Raw genomic sequence first — 25,750 nt, forward strand, 5'->3', positions numbered from 1 at the left:
AACGGTGAAAACCAGGAGAAGGGTAGTGATCTTGGTTTGCAATTGTTATCTTTCTACGCACACGCACACGCACACACACACACACACACACACACACACACACACACACACACACACACACACACACACACACACACACACACACACACACACACACACTACTCAGACAAGCAAGCACACACAACGACAACTCACGCACATACATCTGACCCCAGCATGTCTGTTTCTGTTTTCTGATTCTGACAGCTACTTGCCCCATCTTCTACTGTTGTCTCTAATGTGTCCCAGCATGCTCTCTGGCCCGGCGCTGATGGCTTTTGTGAACAGAAATGCTGTAAAAAAATATATACATTTGTAAAGGCATTTAAGCAACACAAAAGGAAATATCACAGGCTGTCTCCTGTTCAAGTATATCTCAGCAACTAAAAACACTATTAAACAGCATCTGCTGTCAGAAAAAGTTACTTTCAGGCTAGGCTTCGGTTGGAAAACAAATTGACATTCAGCAACATAAGGCGTATATCTATGTTTTGTTGTCAAGGCTGCGTTGATTTGTCGCTTATATCTCTCTTCATCGCTTTCACTCTCTTTTTCTCCTCTCCCTCTTTCTCTCTCTTTCCCTCTCTGCCTCTCTCTGTCCCCTCTCACTCCCTCTCTCTGTCCTATGGGCAAAGCTGGCGGGTGATTTAATGGTGCTCTGCTGAATGTTTGACCTCCCCCCTCCCCCACACACACACCCACCCCCACCAACTCCCACACACGATTCCCTTCCACTCTCCAACCCACGGCATGTTTCGCTGACCCACCCAAGGTGACAGTTTGTCCCTGCACTGGCCAGCTCTAACATCGTAATTGGCAACTAGCAGAATAAAGAGCTGGGTTGGGCAGAAATGCACCAGCATCCATTATTGATAACAAGCCACAGACAGCATCAATACATCAACCTAAGTCCTATGAGCACCACTTATCAGTGGCTGTCATGTAACGTAAAGGTGCAAAGTGGAGGTATATAATTACAGAATTCCATTGTTCCTTTTTAAGAAGAATATCCACCATGGATTAGACCCATTGACCATAATTACTGTAATGGTCTCGTGTTCAGTGTTCGTGTTAAGGTGTGTTGGTGCTTATGTTGGCATGTCCAGAGGAGTGGGGGAGTAGCTGTGGTTGTGTAATGTATTTTCTTACAGAGACGGAGAGAAACAATGATCATCACTGAACAGCATCTACGAACAACAGCTAAGAGAGAGAATGGAATAGATATCCATGTCATTCACTTGTATGACCTCTCTCTAAAAGTTCATACAGCAATACAGATACACAGTGACAGTGGGAAGACATTCGCACTTCCTATGTACCATTGGTAGTTAACCCTTTCCGGTCACAATCACAGCATCTGTGAGGAAACACTTGAAACGTGCAACAAAACATTACTTAGCATATATAAAAGAAAAATCATGTGCAACGTTATTTGACAGGGTATGCATGCAGAGATTCAACTTGCCAAAATTATAGTAACACAACAAGAAGTTTTATGGTTATCTAAAATATTTGCTGTTTAAATGAGGGCAGCAGAAGTGAAAATCTACGGATGGGTTCATCAGTAGCGTCTACTGTAATGCGTTTTCATATAAGTCTAGCTCTCACCTGAGACTATTCGCCTTGATAGTGGGATTTTGGTAGTTCATCACAGTTGGGCTGTAATGGCACTTCTAGAGAAATCCCATGTTCAATTAAACCGGAATTGGAGCCCAACAATGCCCAACTCTCACAGCCTGAGAGACAGATGACAGACAGAGCGAGAGGGAGGAAAGTTGCTTTGACTAATGGTCTTCCGACTGGGCACAGACGTCAGTTCAATGTTTTTATTTACATTTGGTTGCGCTGTCAATCTAACGTGAGTTCAACATGAAATCAATAAAACATTTCACCGTGTCATTGGATTTAGGTGAATAAAAGTTGGGTCAAAAATGAAATGCCCTTATATTGATGGCTTTTTGTCAATCTAATCAGTTATCCACATTGATTCAACGTCGATTTTTTTTTTGAGGTTGAAATGGCGTGGAAACAACGTTGATTCAACTAGTTTTCGCCCAGTGGGTTGTTTGTGCACCGCAGAGTGCTTTTTCCCAGGGGGATGTGGGGTTGTTGTAAGAGTGGTGATGTCTATCCACGTCTTCTTTGCTCTGCTTTATCAGTCCGTTCCATCTGATCTGATAAACCTCAATAACTCCCACTTTATTTCCCTGTCTTGGTTTTTTGCCTTTGCGCCGCTCTCGTTCTAAGCTGCAAGCTCCCGCTTAGTTTGACATTTAAGGCGGAACGCCGAGTCCTCCGACCACATAGATGAATTACCTGCTACACAGCAGGCCCAGGAAATGCTTTGTGTGTGTTTGTGTGCATGTGTGTGTGTGTTTTGTCCAGATTGCTCTTTTGAATTCAACCAAGATATTAAACACAGCAGTGAGCTTGAACACCCTCCAGATCACAATTCAAATTTCCACCATGGATCAAATTGAAAAGATCAATCCGTCTCTGCTTGGGACAAATGCTTCTATTTGGAAATATGTGGCTATTATCAGGAAGTGATCCCTGATATAGGAACATTATCAATATAATCACCAATGAATGCATCTGGACTGCCCAGATGTGAGAAGGAAATCCTTTTTTGGACCAGAACCATAGACACACAGAACATGACAAACTCTGTCTGTACATACAGTCATGTATCAATTGCACAAAAACAGTTTGAATAAATGTTTTTTCCACATCATAAAAATGTTTTGATGATGTCGAATCAACGTGGAAAACTGATTGGATTTGCAAAAAGTAATTAACTTAAGGGAATTTCATATTCTTTTTTCACCCAACTTCTCACTTAAATCCAATGACATGGGACATTGTTAGTTGATTTCACGTTGCAATCACACTAGTTGACAACTCAACAAAGGTAAATCAAAACTAGGCCGATCCACTCCGAAATTGGAAAAACTTAAAACACTGCTTTCATTTCTCATCTATACAAGTGAAATGAGCTGGAACAGATCGAGTGGGTCTTTTTGTAGATTGTGCAAGCTCTCATGGGTGTCATGGCAACCCTCACCTGTTGCCGCGGAGAAAAAGACAGTTCCATCTCACAGGAAAAACTGCTCTGATCTGGAGCACGCTCAGTGGGGAGATTGTGGGGAAACAAGACGTGTTATTTCAGAACAACATACAAAACAACAAAACAAAACAACAATAACACAGGGAGGGAGGCTGCATACGATGACATCTGAATTATAGTTGGAGTTAAAAATGTGAGGGGCAAAGGGAATAGTAATAAACTTTCCTTTAAAAGCTATTCTAAAACGGCAAAACATTTTGGCAATATATCAACAGTAGACTAATGAAACAAATACCAAATTATCGTTTTTTGGGGGTGGAGTTTTCCTTTAAACTGCATTGATGTGAAAACACAGATGCCTACTGTACCATCACTTCGGATGAAAAATACCGGTCACTCTGGGCTACCGAGTTGCAACAGGTTAAAGAAAATGTGTTTTCGTTTTTAACATCCCATCTCTTCCTCTTCCATGGCAGGTGTGATCTGTGATGTCACTCAGGGAGACGAGCATGACTGAAGAATCATCTCTATAAAACATGGCTGTCACGGGTCTCAGCGAGGGGAAGCAGTTGGCTGACACACACACGCTAAACACGCGGTGTCTAGAATCAGCGGTCAGGACGCACATCACGCTCTGCCCATCTCCCGGCCTCACTTCATCAAGGTATGAACAGATTTGGCAGAACCTGCACACTATCACAGATTACATGTGAGTAAGACCATTAAACAGGTTGACATTAGCAAGGCCGCGGGGCCAGACAGAATACCAGGACACATACTCAGAGCATGCGCTGATTAGCTGGCAAGTGGCTTCACTGAAATGTTCAACCTATCCCTGACCCGGTCTGTAATACCAACTTGTTTCAAGCAGACCATCATAGTCCCCGTGCCCACGAATGCCAAGGTAACCTGCCTATAGCCACCTATAGCCATGAAACGCTTTGAAAGGCTGGTCATGGCTCACATCAACACCATCATCCCAGACACCCTGGACCCACTCCAATTCGTATAACGCCCCAACAGATCCACAGAGAAAGCAATCTCTATTGCACTCCACACGGCCCTCACCCACTTGGACAAAAGGAATACCCATGTAAGAATGCTGTTCATTGACTACAGCACAGCATTGAACCGCATTGTCCCCTCCAAGCTCATCACCAAGCTCAGGACTTCCTGATGGGCAGGTGGTGAGGGGAAGCAACAACACATCCGCCACTCTGACCATCAACACGTGGGCCCCTCATGGGTGTGTGCTTACTCCCCTCCTGTGTTCCCTGTTCACCCACGACTGCCTGTCCGTGCACGACTCCAACCCCATCATCAAGTTTGCGGTTGACACAACGGTGGTAGGACTGATGACAATGAGGCAGCCTTTAAAGAGGAGGTCAGAGGCCTGGCAGTGGGGTGCCAGGACAACAACCTCTCTCTTAACGTCAGCAAGACAGGAGGAAAAGGAGGGGCGAGCACTAAAGAATGAACATGGTCATACAGACCTACACAGTTGTGAAGAGGGCACAACAGGGCCTCTTCCCCCTCAAAAGGCTGAAAAGATTTGGATCCTCAAAAGCTCCACAGCTGCACCATTGCGAGCATCTTGACTGGCTGCATCACCGCTTGGTATGGCAACTGCAAGGCACCCGACCGCAAGGTGCTACAGAGGGTGGTGAGTACGGCCCAGTACATCACTGGGGTCGAGCTCTCTGCCATCCATGACTTCTATACCAGGGGGTGTCAGAGGAAGGCCCAAATCACTGTCAAAGACTCCAGCCACCGAAGCCATAGACTGTTCCCTCTGCTACCGCACGGCAATTGATACCAGTGCACCAAGTCTGGAACCAACAGGACCCTGAACAGCTCCTACCCCCAAGAATACTAAACAAGACTGATAAATAGCTAATCAAATGGCTACCCGAACTACCTGCAAAGACCCTTTTTTGCACTAATTCTCTTGCACTGACTCTGTGCACACACACTGGACTCTACCCACACATTCACACATACCTACACTGAGACCCCGCAACACACATACACTGCATACGCCCACACACACAACACGTACACACATGCATACTGAAGCCACACACACACACACACACACACACACACACACACACACACACACACACACACACACACACACACACACACACACACACACACACACACACACACACACACACACACACACACACACACGCACACGCACACACACATACTGCTGCTACAGTCTATGATCTATTCTGTTGCCTATACACTTTCTCCTACCTATACAGATGCCTTCAGAAAGTATTCACACCCTTTGACTTTTTCCACATTTTGTTGTGTTACAGCCTGAATTTAAAATACATTACTTTGAGATTTTGTGTCACTGGCCTACACACAATACCATATAATGTCAAAGTGGAATTATGTTTTAAGAAATGTTTACAAATTAATAAAAACCGAAAAGCTGACATGTCTTGAGTCAATAAGTATTTAACCCCTTCATTATGGCAAGCCTAAATAAGTTCAGGAGTACAAATGTGCTTAACAAGTCACATAATAAGTTGCATGGACTCTGTGTGCAATAATAGTGTTTAACATGATTTTGAATGACTACCTCATCTCTGTACCCCACACATACAATTATCTGTAAGGTCCCTCAGTCGAGCAGGGAATTTCAAACACATATTCAACCACAAAGACGAGGGAGGTTTTCCAATTCCTCGCAAAGAAGGGCACCTATTGGTAGATGGGTACAAAATAAAAAATAAACAGACATTGAATATCCCTTTGAGCATGGTGAAGTTGTTAAATTATTAATTACACTTTAGATGGTGTACCAATACACCCAGTCACTACAAAGATACAGCTCAGCGTTCAACACCATATTGTCCTCAAAGCTCATCACTAAGTTAAGGAACCTGGGACTAAACACCTCCCTCTGCAACTGAATCCTGGACTTCCTGACAGGCCGCCCCCAGTTACCATGCTGACCCTAAACACTGGGGCCCCTCAGGGGTGCGTGCTCAGTCCCCTCCTGTACTCCCTGTTCATCCATGACCCCATGGCCAAACACGACTCCAACACCATCATTAAGTTTGCTGACGACACAACAGTGGTAGGCCTGATCACCGACAACGACGAGACAGCCTATACAGAGGAGGTCAGAGACCTGGCAGTGTGGTGCCAGGACAACCACCTTTCCCTCAATATGATCAAGACAAAGGAGATGATTTTAGACTACAGGAAAAGGAGGACCGAGCACACCCCCATTCTCATTGATGGGGCTGTAGTGGAGCAGGTTGAGAGCTTCAAGTTCCTTGGTGTCCACATCACCAACAAACTATCATGGTCCAACACACCAAGACAGTAGTGAAGAGGGCACGACAAAGCCTATTACCCCCTCAGGAGACTGAAAAGATTTAGCATGGGTACTCAGATCCTCAAAAAGTTCTACAGCTGCACCATCGAGAACATCCTGCCTGGTTGCATCCCCACCTGGTATGGCAACTGCACAGCCTCCGACCGCAAGGCACTACAGTGGGTAATGCGTACGGCCCAGTACATCCAGGACCTCTATACCAGGCGGAGGCAGAGGAAGGCCCTAAAAATTGCCAAAGACTCCAGCCACCCTAGTCATAGAATGTTCTCTCTACTATCGCACAGCAAGCAGTACCGGAGCGTCAAGTCTAGGTCCAAAAGGCTTCTTAACAGCTTCTACCCAAGCTATAAGACTCCTGAACAGCTAATCAAATGGCTACCCGGACTATTTGCATTCCCCCCCTTCAGTTTATTTTAGTTAATACTTTCTAAACATTTATTTTTCTTGAAACTGTAAGTAAGTAGGCTTGTAATTAAGTATTTCACTGTAAGGTCTGCCCCTGTTGTATTTGGCCCATGTGACAAACACAATTTGATTTGATTTTGATTTGATTTGATACAGGCATCCTTCCTAACTCAGTTACCGGAGAGGAAGGAAACTGCTCTAGGATTTCACCATGAGGCCAATGGTGTTTTTAAAACAGTTACAGAGTTGAATGGTTGTGAGAAAACTGAGGATGGTCAACAACGCTGTACTTACTCCACAACACTAACCTAAATGACAGAGTGAAAAGAAGGAAGGCCGAACAGAATAAGAAATATTCCAAAACATGCATCCTGTGTGGAAAAATGCACTTAAGAAATATTGGGGAAAATCCAAAACAACAGGAGTTTTAATATTTTTTGCATGGTGGTGGGCTGCATCATGTTATGGGTATGCTTGTCATTGGCAAGGACTAGGGAGTTTTTGGGGATAAAAATAAATGTAATACAGCAGTCTGCTTTCCAACATTCCTGAGAGGAAAGAGGAATTCACCTTTCAGCAAGACAATAACCTAATCTACACTGGAGTTGCTAACCAAGATGACATTGTCATGTTTTGTCATTTGATTATCATGTCTTGTCCCTGTGCTTCCCTTCCATTTGTCTCCCTCTGCTGGTCTTAGTAGGTTCTTTCCCTCTTTCTATCCCTCTCTCTTCCCCTCCCTCTCTTCCTCTCTCGCTCTCTCTCTATCGTTCCGTTCCTGCTCCCAGCTGTTCCTCATTCTCCTAACTACCTCATTTAATCTTTCACACCTGTCCCCTATTTTGCCCTCTGATTAGAGTTCCTATTTCTCCCTCTGTTTTCCGCTTCTGTCCTTGTCGGATCTTTGTTTGATGTTTGCTGTTCTGTGTCCTGGTTCCGCCCTGTCGTGTTTTTGCCTTCAACAGATGCTGCGTGTGAGCAGGTGTCATCTAAGATATATCCTGGAGTACCGTTTTGTTTAAGACTGGAATAAAGACTCTGTTTTTGTTAAGTCGCTTTTGGGTCCTCATTCACCAGCATAACAGAAAGATCCGACCACAATGGACCCAGCGACTACGGATTCTCGCAACACTGCCATCGAGATCCAGGGAGCAATGCTCGGCAGACACGAGCAGGAATTGTCTGCTGCTCGTCATGCCGTTGAGACCCTGGCCGCTCAGGTTTCCAACCTCTCAGGACAGTTTCAGAGTCTTCGTCTCGTGCCACCTGTTACTTCCTGGTCTTCCGAGTCTTCGGAACCTAGGGTTAATAACCCACCATGTTACTCTGGGCAACCCACTGAGTGCCGCTCCTTTCTCACCCAGTGTGATATTGTGTTTTCTCTCCAGCCCAACACATACTCACGAGAGAGAGCTCGGATCGCCTACGTCATATCACTCCTTACTGGTCGGGCTCGGGAGTGGGGCACAGCTATCTGGGAGGCAAGGGCTGAGTGTACTAACGATTATCAGAGCTTTAAAGAGGAGATGATACGGGTTTTTGATCGTTCAGTTTTTGGGAAGGAGGCTTCCAGGGCCCTGGCTTCCCTATGTCAAGGTGATCGATCCATAACGGATTACTCTATAGAGTTTCGCACTCTTGCTGCATCCAGTGACTGGAACGAGCCGGCGTTGCTCGCTCGTTTTCTGGAGGGACTTCACGCTGAGGTTAAGGATGAGATTCTCTCCCGGGAGGTTCCTTCCAGCGTGGACTCTTTGATTGCACTCGCCATCCGCATAGAACGACGGGTAGATCTTCGTCACCGAGCTCGTGGAGGAGAGCTCGCGTTAACGGTGTTCCCCCTCTCCGCATCTCAACCATCTCCTCCCATCAGCTCAGAGATTGAGCCCATGCAGCTGGGAGGTATTCGCATCTCGACTAAGGAGAGGGAACGGAGAATCACCAACCGCCTTTGTCTCTATTGCGGTTCTGCTGGACATTTTGTCATGTCATGTCCAGTAAAAGCCAGAGCTCATCAGTAAGCGGAGGGCTACTGGTGAGCGCTACTACTCAGGTCTCTCCATCAAGATCCTGTACTACCTTGTCGGTCCATCTACGCTGGACCGGTTCGGCTGCTTCCTGCAGTGCCTTGATAGACTCTGGGGCTGAGGGTTGTTTTATGGACGAAGCATGGGCTCGGAAACATGACATTCCTCTCAGACAGTTAGGGAGGCCCACGCCCATGTTCGCCTTAGATGGTAGTTCTCTCCCCAGTATCAGATGTGAGACACTACCTTTAACCCTCACAGTATCTGGTAACCACAGCGAGACCATTTCCTTTTTGATTTTTCGTTCACCTTTTACACCTGTTGTTTTGGGTCATCCCTGGCTAGTATGTCATAATCCTTCTATTAATTGGTCTAGTAATTCTATCCTATCCTGGAACGTTTCTTGTCATGTGAAGTGTTTAATGTCTGCTATCCCTCCTGTTTCTTGTGTCCCCTCTACTCAGGAGGAACCTGGGGATTTGACAGGAGTGCCGGAGGAATATCATGATCTACGCACGGTCTTCAGTCGGTCCAGAGCCAACTCTCTTCCTCCTCACCGGTCGTATGATTGTTGTATTGATCTCCTTCCAGGGACCACTCCCCCTCGGGGTAGACTATACTCTCTGTCGGCTCCCGAACGTAAGGCTCTCGAGGATTATCTGTCTGTTTCTCTCGACGCCGGTACCGTGGTGCCTTCTTCCTCTCCCGCCGGTGCGGGGTTTTTCTTTGTTAAGAAGAAGGACGGTACTCTGCGCCCCTGCGTGGATTATCGAGGGCTGAATGACATAACGGTTAAGAATCGTTATCCGCTTCCCCTTATGTCGTCAGCCTTTGAGATGCTGCAGGGAGCCAGGTTCTTTACTAAGTTGGACCTTCGTAACGCTTACCATCTCGTACGCATCAGAGAGGGGGACGAGTGGAAAACGGCGTTTAACACTCCGTTAGGGCATTTTGAATACCGGGTTCTGCCGTTCGGTCTCTCTAATGCTCCAGCTGTCTTTCAGGCATTAGTTAATGATGTACTGAGAGACATGCTGAACATCTTTGTTTTCGTTTACCTTGACGATATCCTGATTTTTTCATCGTCACTCGAGATTCATGTTCAGCACGTTCGACGTGTACTCCAGCGCCTTTTAGAGAATTGTCTCTACGTGAAGGCTGAGAAGTGCGCCTTTCATGTCTCCTCTGTCACTTTTCTTGGTTCTGTTATTTCCGCTGAAGGCATTCAGATGGATCCCGCTAAGGTCCAGGCTGTCAGCGATTGGCCCGTTCCTAAGTCACGTGTCGAGTTGCAGCGTTTTCTCGGTTTCGCTAATTTCTATCGGCGTTTCATTCGTAATTTCGGTCAAGTGGCTGCCCCTCTCACAGCTCTGACTTCTGTCAAGACTTGCTTTAAGTGGTCCGGTTCCGCCCAGGGAGCTTTTGATCTCCTCAAGAAGCGTTTTACATCCGCTCCTATCCTTGTTACTCCTGACGTCACTAAACAATTTATTGTCGAGGTTGACGCTTCAGAGGTGGGCGTGGGAGCCATTTTGTCCCAGCGCTTCCAGTCTGACGATAAGGTTCATCCTTGCGCTTACTTTTCTCATCGCCTGTCGCCATCGGAACGCAACTATGATGTGGGTAACCGCGAACTGCTCGCTATCCGCTTAGCCATAGGCGAATGGCGACAGTGGTTGGAGGGGGCGACCGTTCCTTTTGTCGTTTGGACTGACCATAAGAACCTTGAGTACATCCGTTCTGCCAAACGACTTAATGCACGTCAAGCTCGTTGGGCGTTGTTTTTCGCTCGTTTTGAGTTCGTGATTTCCTATCGCCCGGGAAATAAGAACACCAAGCCTGATGCCTTATCCCGTCTCTTTAGTTCTTCTGTGGTTTCTACCGACCCCGAGGGGATTCTCCCTGAAGGGCGTGTTGTCGGGTTGACTGTCTGGGGAATTGAGAGACAGGTAAAGCAAGCGCTCACTCACACTGCGTCGCCGCGCGCTTGTCCTAGTAACCTTCTGTTTGTTCCTGTCTCTACTCGTCTGGCTGTTCTTCAGTGGGCTCATTCTGCCAAGTTAGCTGGCCACCCCGGTGTTCGGGGTACGCTTGCTTCTATTCGCCAGCGGTTTTGGTGGCCTACTCAGGAGCGGGACACGCGCCGTTTCGTGGCTGCTTGTTCGGACTGCGCGCAGACTAAGTCAGGTAACTCTCCTCCTGCCGGTCGTCTCAGACCGCTTCCCATTCCTTCTCGACCATGGTCTCACATCGCCTTAGACTTTATTACCGGTCTGCCTTCGTCTGCGGGGAAGACTGTGATTCTTACGGTTATCGATAGGTTCTCTAAGGCGGCACATTTCATTCCCCTCGCTAAGCTTCCTTCCGCTAAGGAGACGGCACAAATCATCATTGAGAATGTGTTCAGAATTCATGGCCTCCCGTTAGACGCCGTTTCAGACAGAGGTCCGCAATTCACGTCACAGTTTTGGAGGGAGTTCTGTCGTTTGATCGGTGCTTCCGTCAGTCTCTCTTCCGGGTTTCATCCCCAGTCTAACGGTCAAGCAGAAAGGGCCAATCAGTCGATTGGTCGCATTTTACGCAGCCTTTCGTTTCGAAACCCTGCGTCTTGGGCAGAACAGCTCCCCTGGGCTGAGTACGCTCACAACTCGCTTCCTTCGTCTGCTACCGGGCTATCTCCGTTTCAGAGTAGTCTTGGTTACCAGCCTCCTCTGTTCTCGTCCCAGCTCGCCGAGTCCAGCGTTCCCTCCGCTCAGGCTTTTGTCCAACGTTGTGAGCGCACTTGGAGGAGGGTCAGGTCTGCACTTTGCCGTTACAGGGCGCAGACTGTGAGAGCCGCCAATAAACGTAGGATTAAGAGTCCTAGGTATTGTCGCGGTCAGAGAGTGTGGCTTTCCACTCGTAACCTTCCCCTTACGACAGCTTCTCGCAAGTTGACTCCGCGGTTCATTGGTCCGTTCCGTGTCTCTCAGGTCGTCAATCCTGTCGCTGTGCGACTGCTTCTTCCGCGACATCTTCGTCGCGTCCACCCTGTCTTCCATGTCTCTTGTGTCAAGCCTTTTCTTCGCGCTCCCGTTCGTCTTCCCTCCCCCCCTCCCGTCCTTGTCGAGGGCGCACCTATTTACAAGGTACGGAAGATCATGGACATGCGTTCTCGGGGACGTGGTCACCAGTACTTAGTGGATTGGGAGGGTTACGGTCCTGAGGAGAGGAGTTGGGTTCCATCTCGGGACGTTCTGGACCGTTCGTTGATTGATGATTTCCTCCGTTGCCGCCAGGGTTCCTCCTCGAGTGCGCCAGGAGGCGCTCGGTGAGTGGGGGGGTACTGTCATGTTTTGTCATTTGATTATCATGTCTTGTCCCTGTGCTTCCCTTCCATTTGTCTCCCTCTGCTGGTCTTAGTAGGTTCTTTCCCTCTTTCTATCCCTCTCTCTTCCCCTCCCTCTCTTCCTCTCTCGCTCTCTCTCTATCGTTCCGTTCCTGCTCCCAGCTGTTCCTCATTCTCCTAACTACCTCATTTAATCTTTCACACCTGTCCCCTATTTTGCCCTCTGATTAGAGTTCCTATTTCTCCCTCTGTTTTCCGCTTCTGTCCTTGTCGGATCTTTGTTTGATGTTTGCTGTTCTGTGTCCTGGTTCCGCCCTGTCGTGTTTTTGCCTTCAACAGATGCTGCGTGTGAGCAGGTGTCATCTAAGATATATCCTGGAGTACCGTTTTGTTTAAGACTGGAATAAAGACTCTGTTTTTGTTAAGTCGCTTTTGGGTCCTCATTCACCAGCATAACAGACATTGAATGTTCCTGAGTGGCCTAGTTACAGTTTTGACTTAAATCGGCTTGAAAGTCTATAGCAAGACTTGAAAATGGCTGTCTAGAAATGATCAACAACCAACTTGACAGAGTTTAAAGAATAAAAAAAATATATATATCATGGACAAATATTGTACAACTCTTACAGACTTACCCAAAAAGACTCACAGCTGTAATCGCTGCCAATGGTGTTTCTACCATGTATTGACTCAGGGGGTTGAATACTTATTTTATTGAGATATATTTGTGTTTTGTTTTTCATAAATGTTTAATAAATGTTCAAATTTTTCTTCCACTTTGACGATTAAATCCATTTTAACCCCACTTTGTAACACAACAAAATGTACAAAAGTCAAGGGGTGTGAATACTTATTGAAGGCACACCAGAGCAAACACTCTTCTCTCGCCTCCTCCCTAGATGTTAACTTCAGAGCGACAGTGCAGCCCGGGGCCTCCATCATCGACATGGTCAATGTGACGACATCACCCAGCAGCAATGCCACCCCAGAGGGTCTGACTGAGGGAGGGCTGGTGGTCCTGGGCCAGAGGAAAGAGTATGAATACAACTACTTTGCCCTGGTGCTGGGTGTGCCCCTCATCCTGATCATCATCCTGGGCAACGTACTTGTGTGTCTGAGCGTGCTCACTGAGCGCTCCCTGAAGACTGCCACCAACTACTTCATCATCAGCCTGTCTGTGGCCGACCTACTGCTGGCTGTACTGGTGCTGCCCCTCTATGTCTACTCTGAGGTGATTAGGAGTGGAGAGTGTGTGTGTGTGTGCGCGCGTGCGTGCCTGCGTGCGTGTAAGTTGACCTTCCCGCCATGACCTCTTAAATTGGGCGTCAGGTAGCCTAGAGGTTAGAGCGTTGGACCGAAAGGTTGCTAGATTGAATCCCTGAGCTAACAAGGTAAAAATCTGTCGTTCTGCCCCTGAACAAGGCAGTTAACCCACTGTTCCTAGGCCGTCATTGAAAATAAGAATTTGTTCTTAACTGACTTGCCTAGTTAAATAAAGGTTAAAAAAAATAAGAAAATATGTATTTATTAGAGAAACACATACTCATAGTTTTGTCCAATTACCTGCCCTGTCTGTCTCTTTGTAGTTTAAAGTCCATTGCCGACAGGACTGACAACCTGTTGTTGGTGTTGTTGTCGTTGTTTCCCAGTTCCTGGGTGGTACCTGGACCCTGAGCACATACATCTGTGATGCTCTGATGACCATGGATGTCATGCTGTGCACCGCCTCCATCCTCAACCTATGTGCCATCAGTGTGGACAGGTGAGTCCTTCTGTCTCAACTTCACCTGGACACTATGGTAACACATGGCTGTCAGTTCGCACTACTTTTCAATACCACACCTGTCCCTCTCTGACCTGTCTAGTTACGGTACACCGGACTCTGAAACCTAGTAACAACACATGTCCACCCACAGGGCACAAACCGGTTGAATCAACGTTGCTTCAATGTCATTTGTCAACATATTGTGATGTGGAATATACGTGGAAAATACATTGGATTTGAAAAAAGTAATTAACTGTTGTTCTGAGGGCTACATTTCTACCACAGGATTATGTCATCATGGTAACCAACATTTCAACATAGGGATTTCTTGTATATAAACCTTGAATGTGTACCTCTAAAACAATGTCAGATCTTCAGTGTTATATCGACTGTCAGAATAAAAAAAACAATAGGCTGGGCAGCACCTCCTACTGGAGAATTGAGAATTACAGTTAGTTCACTGGTCACCATAGCAGAGTCCACCCGTAGCACGCACTCCGGCAGGTATATTTCACTGGTCACCCCCAAAGCCAATTCCTCCTTTGGCTGCCTTTCCTTCCAGTTCTCTGCTGCCAATTGCAAAAATGATCACTGAAGCTGGAGACTCATATCTCCCTCACTAACGTTAAGCACCAGCTGTCAGAGCAGCTCACAGATCACTGCACCTGTACATAGCCCATCTGTAAATAGCCCATCCAACTACCTCATCCCCATACTGTTATTTATTTTATTTATTTTGCTCCTTTGCACCCCAGTATCTCTACTTGCACATTCATCTTCTGGACATCTATCACTCCAGTGTTTAATTGCTATATTGTAATTATTTCGCCACTATGGCCTATTTATTGCCTTACCTCCCTTATCCTACCTCATTTGCACACACTGTATATAGACTTTTTCTATTGTATTATTGACTGTATGTTTGTTTATTCCATGTGTAACTCTGTGTCGTTGTTTGTGTCGCACTGCTTTGCTTTATCTTGGCCAGGTCGCAGTTGTAAATGAGAACTTGTTCTTAACTGGCCTACCTGGTTACATAAAGGTGAAATAAAAAGATTTAAAAACCTTTGGTCTCCCATCCAGGGTTTTTACCCAAGCCCTATTAGCTTTGATATTTGGTACTGACTATCACCAATGTGCTATCGTGAGAACGATTGTTGAGAGATCTCCACTTTAAAAAAACAAAATAGATTCACTGCTGCTATCGAAGTCATTACAAAAGGGTAGGTTTAGCAGAGTAAATAAAATGTGACCAAACTCTTATCACTCCTATATCATAAATGATGCTATTTAGGCCTACAAGCTATAGGATTTGCAAAGTCATCAACAGCTATTGTTTTATTTCAACCCAGAATTTGACAAAAAATAGACAATACAACAGGTCTAGGGTTTAATTTAATGATATTTAGTGATATTGAATTGTGTACTTGGTTGTGAACACAACCAAATATCAACATTTGAAGGAGATAGGATAGTTCCATTTGTGTCACTGACTTAGTATGCCTTTAATTCCAGTTTGTCTATAAATTAACAATTGATACGTTGGATTCACGTCTTCATCTCAATCAAAATCAAAGTTAAACTTTATTTAAAGTGCTTTTAAAGTTTGATCTAGTTCAAACTTAGACAAACTGGAATTAAAGCCAGACTAAGTTAGTGGCACAAATAGAACTATCCAAGCAGAAGATAATGTTGATATTTGCTTGCGTTGACAACCTAACACAATTCGATATTACTTTTGTAATACAGTAAATAGCCTAAAGTTAAGGCTATCTTACAAACGAATGTAACCTTAAAATGAGTAACACATCCGTGGCCACATTGAGGTTACTGTAACTATGAATGTATTCTCATGTAATCATTAAAGCGTGCATATTCAAAATAGCATGCATAGGTCGTCGCAGGTCTGTGGAGATCATCACAATTACTGTAGTAATCTGTGCAGATTCTTGAACAGCATTGATCACTTGCACCGTGTACTTTTAATGTCATCTCAACTGCAATCCAGGTCATTTGGTTACGCTATTAGATGAAGCACAGTGATAACACAGTCATCTTTTCTATAAATAAACCACAAATGTAACATTGTTTGGCATTGGAATTTGTTTGTGCCTTTAGATGGTTTAAAGCATCATGACAACACAATGGATATAAAAACAAACTTTTGGCTGTCTTTTCGAGTGGGTGAATATAGGTTGTAATGTCTTTGATCGACGTGTCAACCAAATATTACCCAATTATCTACGTTGAAATGACGTGTCTCCTGCATGATTTATGAGTTAACAAAAAATTGCAAAGAACTACTGCAATATCTCTGAGTTATTGGTCGAACAAGGAAAAGATTGAAAAAGGTTTCTTCAAGAAATACCCTGTGTCTTTATTCCCACTTACGAAAGCAACACAGAGAGCCATTAAAAACACCAAAAACAATATCTTCAACTTGCAAGCTCAATATTTATTTCTAATATCTGTAGCGAGCTCTGTATTGAGCCCTGTCACTCACAGTAATCCCACAAATCATTCTGCCAGACTGTGAGAAGAGCGTAGCGAGACCTTTAGCAGACATCACACAGTGAATGCTAACTGATGGCTGTGGTCTATAGGAGGCTAATGGAACCGTAGCACTGGAACCCCCTCATCGACCCAATCATCAAGACCCACTAATTACTCAACACAGCGAGAAGCAAGCTCACACCAAACACCCAGGGGACTCTACCCCAAACAACATCTAAGGGCTCCAAGAGTTTTCTAAGGCAAAGCAAAAACAAACCCACTGTAAAATATAAGATAAGCATTAAATAGGTTCCACACAGCACACACTTCCTGCTAGTTAAATGTTATATCCCGAGCGTTATGCGGCTCGTGAGACTGACAGGTTCTATAGCATTGTGGTGTTATTAGATTTCACAATGTAATAATTCGACATGGTATCTAATCAATAGATTGAGATTCATTGGATTTATTAGACAGGAGAAGCAGGGTAGAGCCAGGTTGTGGGGGGTGGAGTTGAGTGGAGTTATGAATGAAGGTGAATATTATTGTAACTTTATCTGTGGCATTCTAGTGCCTCCACATCTAAGTTTACTTTGAAGGAGGATCACAGAACAGCTTTGAACAACTTTCAGGTTTTTCAAATGCTTCCAAAACGCCCACTATGTCCTCTGAGTATTTCCCTGCTGTATTGGCCTGTTTGAAGTCCCTCCATGTTAAATTTATGTATTTATGTATTTTAAATGTAGACTATGTTATTTACTTTGATCCGTGTGCCTGCAGGTACATAGCCATGGTGGCAGCAGTGCTCCTGAAGTACAACAGGTGTGCTCTATGTATTTGAAATGTATTTTATCCCCTGTGATGTGTGTGTCCCTGCAGGTACATAGCGGTGGTGGTGCCACTGAAGTATAACAGGAACCAGTTCAGCATGCGGCAGCTGGTCCTCATTACGGCCACCTGGGTTCTCTCCCTGGGCGTCGCCAGTCCCGTCATCTTCGGCCTCAACCAGGTGCCGGGCCGCGACCCCACCGTGTGCAAGCTGGAGAACGACAGCTTCGTGGTCTACTCCTCCGTGTGCTCCTTCTTTGTGCCTTGCCCTGTCATGCTCTTCCTGTACTACTGGATGTTCCGGGGGTTGAGACGCTGGAGCTCAGGCAGGAGCCGCTCCCAGCTGACGAGGGGAGGAAAACAGAGCCTGTCCCTGCGCCTCAGCTCCGCCCTGCAGAGGGAGAACGCAGGGGTCAGGGCGGGTGCCAAGGAGAAGGTGGTGTACCTCATGCCCACAGCTCTCAGCCCGATGTCACCGTCGGCTGTATCAATGGCGTCGCCCACGGCGTCCCTCGGGGTGGAGAACAAGCAGCAGGATGGTTTGGGGGCGGGCGTGGCGGAGTGCGACCCCATGACTACCCAGATGGACAGCGTTTCTGACGCGGACCCCACGGAGAGGCCGCCTAGGCAGGGGAAGAGCCTGAAGGAGAATGGGCTGGCCCACGCTAAGGCCAATAAGAGGGGGCGCCGCAATAGCAAGAGTAGCAGAGTGAGTGGGAGGGAGCGCAAAGCCATGAAGGTTCTTCCTGTTGTAGTTGGTAGGTATGTGTACGTGTGCGTGTGTGTGTACATGCATGCGTCTTCCAAGGGTTACACAAATCATATCAACAAAGCACATTTAGCATCGTTGGGGCAAGAAAACAGGGGGTTGCGGTGAGCTTAAACAGTATTCATTACATAAACATGGGGGGACTTGGAAATGAGGGGTTCACCCACTCTGAGCAGAATACACAACCTCATGACCTGCAACTGATTGTTGACACATCAACTAAGATTAAAGCGCATGGCTGTTTGGGACAGTTGCTGTTTCGGTAATCAGTGCCTGGAGGGTGAATGGTTTCACCTCTTCTCTGAGTATACAGTATATCCAGCTTCTCAAGCTCCGGTTCAGTGTGCTTCAATCCATAGCTAGAGAACTTGTACTCTCTTCAGGAGTGAGAAGAATCATTTTTGTCTTAATTTGTTGAACGAAACCCTCCCCAAAAATGTACAGAACTCCAAAACGAACAAAAAAGTCACAAAATGTTGTCATAATATATGCACAAACCCTTCTGAAATTTTCAATACATTTACTAAAATGTCTAAAAACATGTTCTCACTTTGTCATTACGGGCTATTGTGTGTAGATGATGTCATAGTATACACAACAGTGTCACGGGATGTCATAAAGCAGTGTTTATGGCTATATTGAGGCATTCTTGTGAGACGGGAATTAAAACCACTTGCCTGAAAAGGTACTCCTCTGACTAGACATTCACGTTATATTACATGGTGTCAGAAGTAGGATGAGAGGCTCGCATCCTACTAAGATAGTGGACTATGGCGACGTTTGACCCACCGCAAAACTTGAGCTTTGATAAACCAACGGAATGGATGGATTGGAAACAACTTTTTATGAGATTCCAAACCGTGACCTAGTTGGATCAGGGAGATCAAATGTACAGGTCAGTTCCCTCATGCCATGCGCAGCGAGACAGAGAACATTTTCTAATCGTTCATCTTTGCATTCTCATCCTCTGAAAACTGTTTTCCCAAATGGAGTGTTGTTCACGAATGTGCCGGTTTTAATCAACGAGTACAGCGACCTGGGAGAAAGGCAGAGACGTTCATCAGAGCCCTTTTACGAGCTTTCAGAGCATTGTGACTTTGATGCGAATAGAGATCAGCATATTCAGAACCAAATTGTTGTGGGCATACTGGATAAACGACTGTGTCCTAAACTGCAGTTGATGGCAGATCTCACGTTAGCAACTACAGTCCGTCAGTCAGAGAAAGTTAGCATGCAAGTAAGCCAGCAGGGAGAAGTTGCGTGCTATGTGCAGGAGATTGCACGGGGGCACAAGAAGAATGCAAAATGGCGCAATGAGAACACAGATTCAAAGGTCACGGAGCGTGCAGAAGGAAAATGCCGCAGGTGTGGGAAAATGTAACATAAAGAGCAGGAAAGATGTCCAGCTTTCAACTGGACATGCAACAAGTGTCAGTAAACAGGACACTGGGAAAGAATGTGTCACACAAAATCAGTGAAGTTGTTGTTTCAGATCCGTTAGCAATGCCGATAGGAGTGATGACCAAAGGACAGTGCAACTTCTCATTGGTGCAACACCTGTAAAATGTTTAATTGACACTGGAGCAGATGCTAGTGGGGCGGTAGGTAGCCTAGTGGTCAGAGCGTTGGGCCAGTAACCGAAAGGTTGCTGGATTGAATCCCGAGCTGACAAGGTAAAAATCGGTCATTCTGCCACTGAGCAAGGCAGTTAACCCACTGTTCCCCAGGCGCTGTGGATGTTGATTATGGCAGCCCCCCCCCGCACCTCTCTGATTCCGAGGGTTTGGATTAAATCAGGAAGATGCATTCAGTTGTACAACTGACTAGGTATCCCCCCTTTCCCTAGTGTAATGTATGAAGAGACATTTGATATGCTCATCCCAGAGAAAGCATTGCAGACAGAGTGTCAACAACTAACTCAGCCGTCTGCCGTTTGGGATCTCGAGCCCTCCAGAAATCTTCCAAAACAAAATGGAGACATTGCAAGGCCTTAAGACAGCCCCCGTTTTTATGGATGACATTTTGGTATAGGCTAATACTATAGAGGAGCACAACGAGCGACTAAAAAGAGTCCTGCAGAAGATCGAGTCAACCGGACTAAAGTTGAACAGAGAAAAGTGAGTCCTCAGGCAAACAAAGCTACGCTTCCTGGGACATCTCATTGACCCATTAGGAGTCAGGTCTGATTCAGAGAAAGTGGACACCATCAGGCAGCTTTCCCCACCAGAGAACTTGCAGGAGCTGAAGAAGGTTCTTGGGATGGTTAAATAACTAGGGAAGTATATCCCCAACCTATCCACAGTGGGTCAACCACTGCATGAGCTCCTGAGGTCAAATCAAATCAAATGTTATTGGTCACATACACATGGTTAGCAGATGTTAATGTGAGTGTAGTGAAATGCTTGTGCTTCTAGTTCCGACAGTGCAGTAATATCTAACAAGTAATCTAACAATTCCACAACAACTACCTAATACACACAAATCTAAAAGGATGGAATAAGAATATGTACATATAAATATTTGGATGATGATGCACATGATGCAATAGATGGTATAAAATACAGTGTATACATATGAGATGAGTAATGTAAAATATGTAAACATTATAAAAGTGGCATTATTTAAAATGACTAGTGATCCATTTATGAAAGTGGCCAATGATTCGAGTCTGTATGTAGGCAGCAGCCACTCTGTGTTAGTGATGGCTGTTTAACAGTCTGATGGCTTTGGGCGTGGGCGTGGGCGTGGGATCACGCAGAGCAGGCGGCGTGCCAGCCCCTCAAAGTACTTCTAACAACTTCCCCAGAACTGACGTTTGAGAAAATTCGAGAAATATCTATTCGGCCTGGAGGTTTTCAAGCCAGTGACCACAAGCCCTTGGTCTCACCAATGAACAGCAAAGTTTTGGATAATGTGGCTTGGCGGTGCCAGAGACTACTCATACAGCTCATGAGGTTCTAACCCACAGCGGAGTACGCGCCAGGCAAAACGTTGGTCGTGGCGGACACTCTGTCAAGGAGGCCGTTGACACCCACAGAAAAGGAAACTGACACGCACACGGACGAGGAGTGCTACATCGCAGCCGTAATCAACAACATACCTTTTACACAGACAAAAACAAAATGGAGAGCATCAGAGTTGCCACTGCAGCGGATGATACACTACAGACAGTGATCATGTGTGTGATGTGATGTGAGTAAAACCCCAGTCAAAGTCAGAGATTTTTTTTCAGTGAAAAGTGAACTGTCAGGGTACAATGGTATGGTCACAAGGGGGAATCGTATACTAGTACCATAGGCACGGCGGGCAGACAATCTTGATAGAATACACAATGGACATCAAGGTCTGACTAAACGCAGAGAGAGAGAGCCAACGCCTCAGTATCTCATCAGAGCTGAAGAAAAAGGTTATGTCAGTCTTGTTGTGAGCTTAGAAAGGAACAGCAAAGTGAGCCAATCATCTCAACGCTGCTCCCTGACAGGCCATGGAAAATAATTGCTCTGGATCTACGTGAGCATAACAAACAAAACCATCTGATTATATTTGACTATGACTCAAGTTTCATTGAGATACTACACATGCCTACAACCACAGTACACAGGTCGCCCTGAAGCTGAAAGGAACCTTTGCAAGGTATGGGATTGCAGATGAGGTCGTTAGTGACAAGGGGGCCCCAATTCCCTAGTTCCGAGTTCCAAGAAATGGCAGAGCAGCTTGACGTTAAGCACATTACTTCCAGCGCGCACAACCCTCAGGGTAACGGTTACGCCGAAAGGGCAGTGCAGACAGCGACGAGGATTCTGAAGCAGAAAGACCCACTGGTTGGTCTCATGTGCCACAGATCAACCCAATGCAAAACAACGGGAGCAAGCCCAGCAGAGCTCGTCATGGGTAGAAAAATCGCAACGAAAAGTCCCAACGGTTGGAGAGAAACTAAGTGGCCCAACAAAAACACATCAGGCTAAAGGACGAAACAAGCCTTCTACTACAACCAGCCGTCACGAGGCGAGACCATTACAGTTGCTACTGCCAGGGGAAACAGTGCTCACCAAGCTACATCACCTAAACGAGTAGACGGCACCTGCAGTGGTAACAGGGGAAAGCACCGCACCCAGGTTTGCGTCATCGAGATGCAGAATGGAGGAACACTACGGCGTAACTGTCGCCACCACCAGACAGTGCCTATACCCCAACTAGAGGTATTACGCCTGCCTCTCCTGAAAGAAGAGAAAATAGTCTACTGCCAGACAATGGTCAACAAGAGACTCTTTCACTGGCCTCGAGTGACAGAACAAAGGCTGCTGGTCAAGGGCTTTTACTTACCAAGTCTGGAAGGGTTTGCAAACCAGTTGTCAGACTGGACCTGTAAAGAACAGCTATGTAAACCAAGAGACATTGAAAAGAGACAATACATGTCAATTTGGGGGGTGGGGGGGCCGGGGGAGGGGGGGGGGGTCGGTACATGTGAATTGTTGCGTTGCTTTTTTGTTCTTTCAAAACCTTTTCAGTAACATTGTTTCTCTGTATTGCTATTCTGAAGTGCGGTTGCTTTCATTGTGGTTCCACTCGTTTGTAGAAGGTGTTAAAAGGAGAATGTGTTCAAGTTAAAGGGGGAGATGTCATAGAGTGCACCAGAGTGGGATGTCATGAAGCAGTGCGTCAGTTATCTTGAGTCTTTCCGGTGAGACGGGCATCCAAACAACTTACCTAGAATGGTACTCCACTGTGGCTGTAGCACAACAACATGTGGAATAAGTCAAGGGGTGTGAATAGTTTCTGAAGACACTGTATTTGACAGAGCGATTTTATCGAACTTTAAGTCTGAACAGTTCTTCCGGTACATTTTCAGTGTAAATTGTTAAAAGTAGTTGAACCCATAAACTTACAAATCAATGGTTTGAAAAACATATTATTATGCATTACATAATAACACGGCATTACAGCAATACAAAACAAGGATCAGATTTTTGCAATCTGAGACCACAGGGGATGGTATCTATATAACAAACACCGAACGCTTCAAAGAGGCTACATGCTGAGAAGGGGCTAACATTTTGATTATATGAGAAAAAGGCTCACACTCCGTGGCTATAAATTCAACGTTTGAAAACACAAGACTGTTAAAAGGCAACGAGGGTAGACGATGGTGTTAGACGGCGTTGTTGCTCCACAGATTTAGCAGGATGTGTTTAGCACTATGCTAGTGTTGTTGTGAAGGATAGAGGAATGAATAATACCACCATCCACAGCATAGTCTCTTCCCACAATGCTGGGCCTGTTTGCTTACTGTACTAATGCAGGACCGCGTCTATCCACTGACAAACCTGCTCCCTGCTGTGTCTGAACGGACAAAGCAGGGAGAAATAGAGTCCGTAGTCTATGTGTTGTGGATCTAAGCTGTATCCTACCAAATGTGTGTGTGCGTGAACAGGTGTGAGTGTTGGCACGTGCTGAATGGGTGGAAAATATGACATACACACACCCGTTGTCTATGTACATCTACGCACATCTACTCTGAGAGTCGTTCACGCCATAACTGGCGCAGGCTATGTGTACAGGCAGAGCTGACTAACTTTACTCAGTGTGACAACGTTCTCATGGCACGTTTGCTGGAAAGGTGATGAAGTGTTACCAGCTAGTTAGCTAGCGACCAAATATAGAGTTAACACATGATGTGTCTGTAAGGTATCATACATTATGGTAAGGCAGCCTGCAGTACAAGGAGAGGACGCTATCTCCTCGGAAACAGCCACTTGACTGCAATCTTCTACCATGGTTCACATGATCTGTGCAAACACTTTTTCATGCCACATGCATCTATTCTACACACCCGCACACAGATAATACAAATTCAGTAACTCTGTATGCAGTGAGCTACAGTCTGCCTGTCATAGACAGCTTTTCCTCAATGGGACGTCACATGATATTTACCATCTCACATTATAACAACATACTCGTATTAAACACAACCTCTATAAGCAGTGTCTGTCATGAACACCTTTTCCTCAATGTCATAGCACATTGATGTTTTCTATCTCACATTATGGTAATATACTGTAGTTATGTATCCCTTGCCATGTATTGATTTATTTAAAAGACTGACTGCTTCACCTTTTCCCTCTTCCTCCCCCTTTTCCTCCTCCCTCTTCTTCTTCTCCCCTCCCCTCCTCCTCCCCTCCCCCTCATCCCCTTCTCCCCTCCTCTTCCGCCCTCTTCTCACCTATACCAGGTGTATTCCTAGCCTGTTGGACGCCTTTCTTTGTGGTACATGTGACCAACGTGCTGTGCGTGTCCTGCAAAATCAGCCCCACTCTGATCTCCGTGGTAACGTGGCTGGGCTACGTCAACAGTGCTGTCAACCCCATCATTTACACGGCCTTCAACGCAGAGTTCCGAAATGTCTTTCACAAACTTCTCTGCTGTCGAGCATGAGACCTGAGTTCTGAGATCTCTTTGACAAACTATTCATTGAGATAGAACAACAATTATCTTTATGGTTCAACTTGAGACCTGAATTCTAGAATGTTGCTCTCGGCCATGAGACCTGAATTAAATGATCTTTCACAAAACTCCTCGGTTGCTGGATGTGAGAGTGACTTCTTTACCCAAATGGGGTTTCCCTGGATTTAAGTGCTGGCAGAACGTGAGGTTGTCAAAATGGATGAACAATACAGGGGACAACATGACAGGATTTGACTGATGCCTTAGTTGACATATTGTGAACTGAAAGACAGTGGCTCACTGTATCTGATGTTTCTACATTGAAGTTGATACTGTGCGACTGTTTTTTCTCCTGTAAAATACTGCTTGGTTACAGAAAATGGGGAATACTGTTAATATCATAGCCCAAAGGCATAAAATATGTGAACAATGTGCACATTTAAGAACATCTAACTATTTGATATGTGAGTTTTGATCTCTCTCAGAATGAAATGTTGATGTTATGTACGGTTCTCAGTTTTGATTTAATAATGTGCAGGTTTTCTGTATTGGTATTGTATTTTCTTTAGAATTGACTTTGTCTCCATTTATCCTGAGGATTTGGGAGACTTTAGGGACATTGGGTGGCTCAAGAGGAACTTCAATTATACAACAAACTTAGTGAAATAAAGGTTAAGTAAAAAATACAAAAAAACACAACATTTTCTATCTTGTGGATTGTAGATAATATTATGAACATTTACGCCACAAGAAGTGACAAATGACAGACTTCAGGGCCAACATCGTGGAAAGAACTATTTAAGATGATATCATTTGTAAAGTTATACTATGACCTATTTTGACGAAAGTGCTGTGAATGTGACAAATGTAAACAACTCTCTTTGTCGTCGATGGAAAAATAATAAAACATGTTCCATATGATACGTATGACGATACTAAATGACACATACGATGATACTATATGATACGTATGATGATACTCTATGATACGTATGCCATATTTCCCCTACGTACGAAACTGAGAACACTAGTCGCAATCAGAATTAAATCATTTCAGCCCAAATGACATAGATAAAATCTATTTGTCCATGTCACTGAGAGCGATACGGAATGTTGGTCGATTCCCTCATCAAAAGCCACAGAAGACACTGCTATATTACACACACAGGAAATTACCATTACACGTGAAATGATCCTTGCCTGTTATCTACAAGGCGGAGAGAG

General features: G+C 45.4%; 1 protein-coding gene across 2 annotated transcripts in view; it reads left to right on the forward strand.

The window, feature by feature from the left end:
- Window positions 1-25,447, forward strand: part of LOC129838609 (D(4) dopamine receptor-like) — a 30,517-nt gene extending 5,070 nt beyond the window's left edge. Inside the window, exons 2-6 of one of the 2 annotated variants that reach the window (XM_055905695.1) lie at window positions 3,583-3,770; window positions 13,130-13,461; window positions 13,880-13,992; window positions 17,368-18,078; window positions 24,315-25,447. In XM_055905695.1, the coding sequence (XP_055761670.1) occupies window positions 13,177-13,461; window positions 13,880-13,992; window positions 17,368-18,078; window positions 24,315-24,531 (1,326 nt within the window). In that variant the 5' untranslated portion in view covers window positions 3,583-3,770; window positions 13,130-13,176 and the 3' untranslated portion in view covers window positions 24,532-25,447. The remainder of the gene's footprint in view (window positions 1-3,582; window positions 3,771-13,129; window positions 13,462-13,879; window positions 13,993-17,367; window positions 18,079-24,314) is intronic. The other variant, XM_055905697.1, reaches the window with a different exon arrangement.
- The last annotated feature ends 303 nt before the right edge of the window (window positions 25,448-25,750 follow it).

This window comes from Salvelinus fontinalis, chromosome 39, assembly GCF_029448725.1.
Source record: "Salvelinus fontinalis isolate EN_2023a chromosome 39, ASM2944872v1, whole genome shotgun sequence".
NCBI classification, from domain to species: domain Eukaryota; kingdom Metazoa; phylum Chordata; class Actinopteri; order Salmoniformes; family Salmonidae; genus Salvelinus; species Salvelinus fontinalis.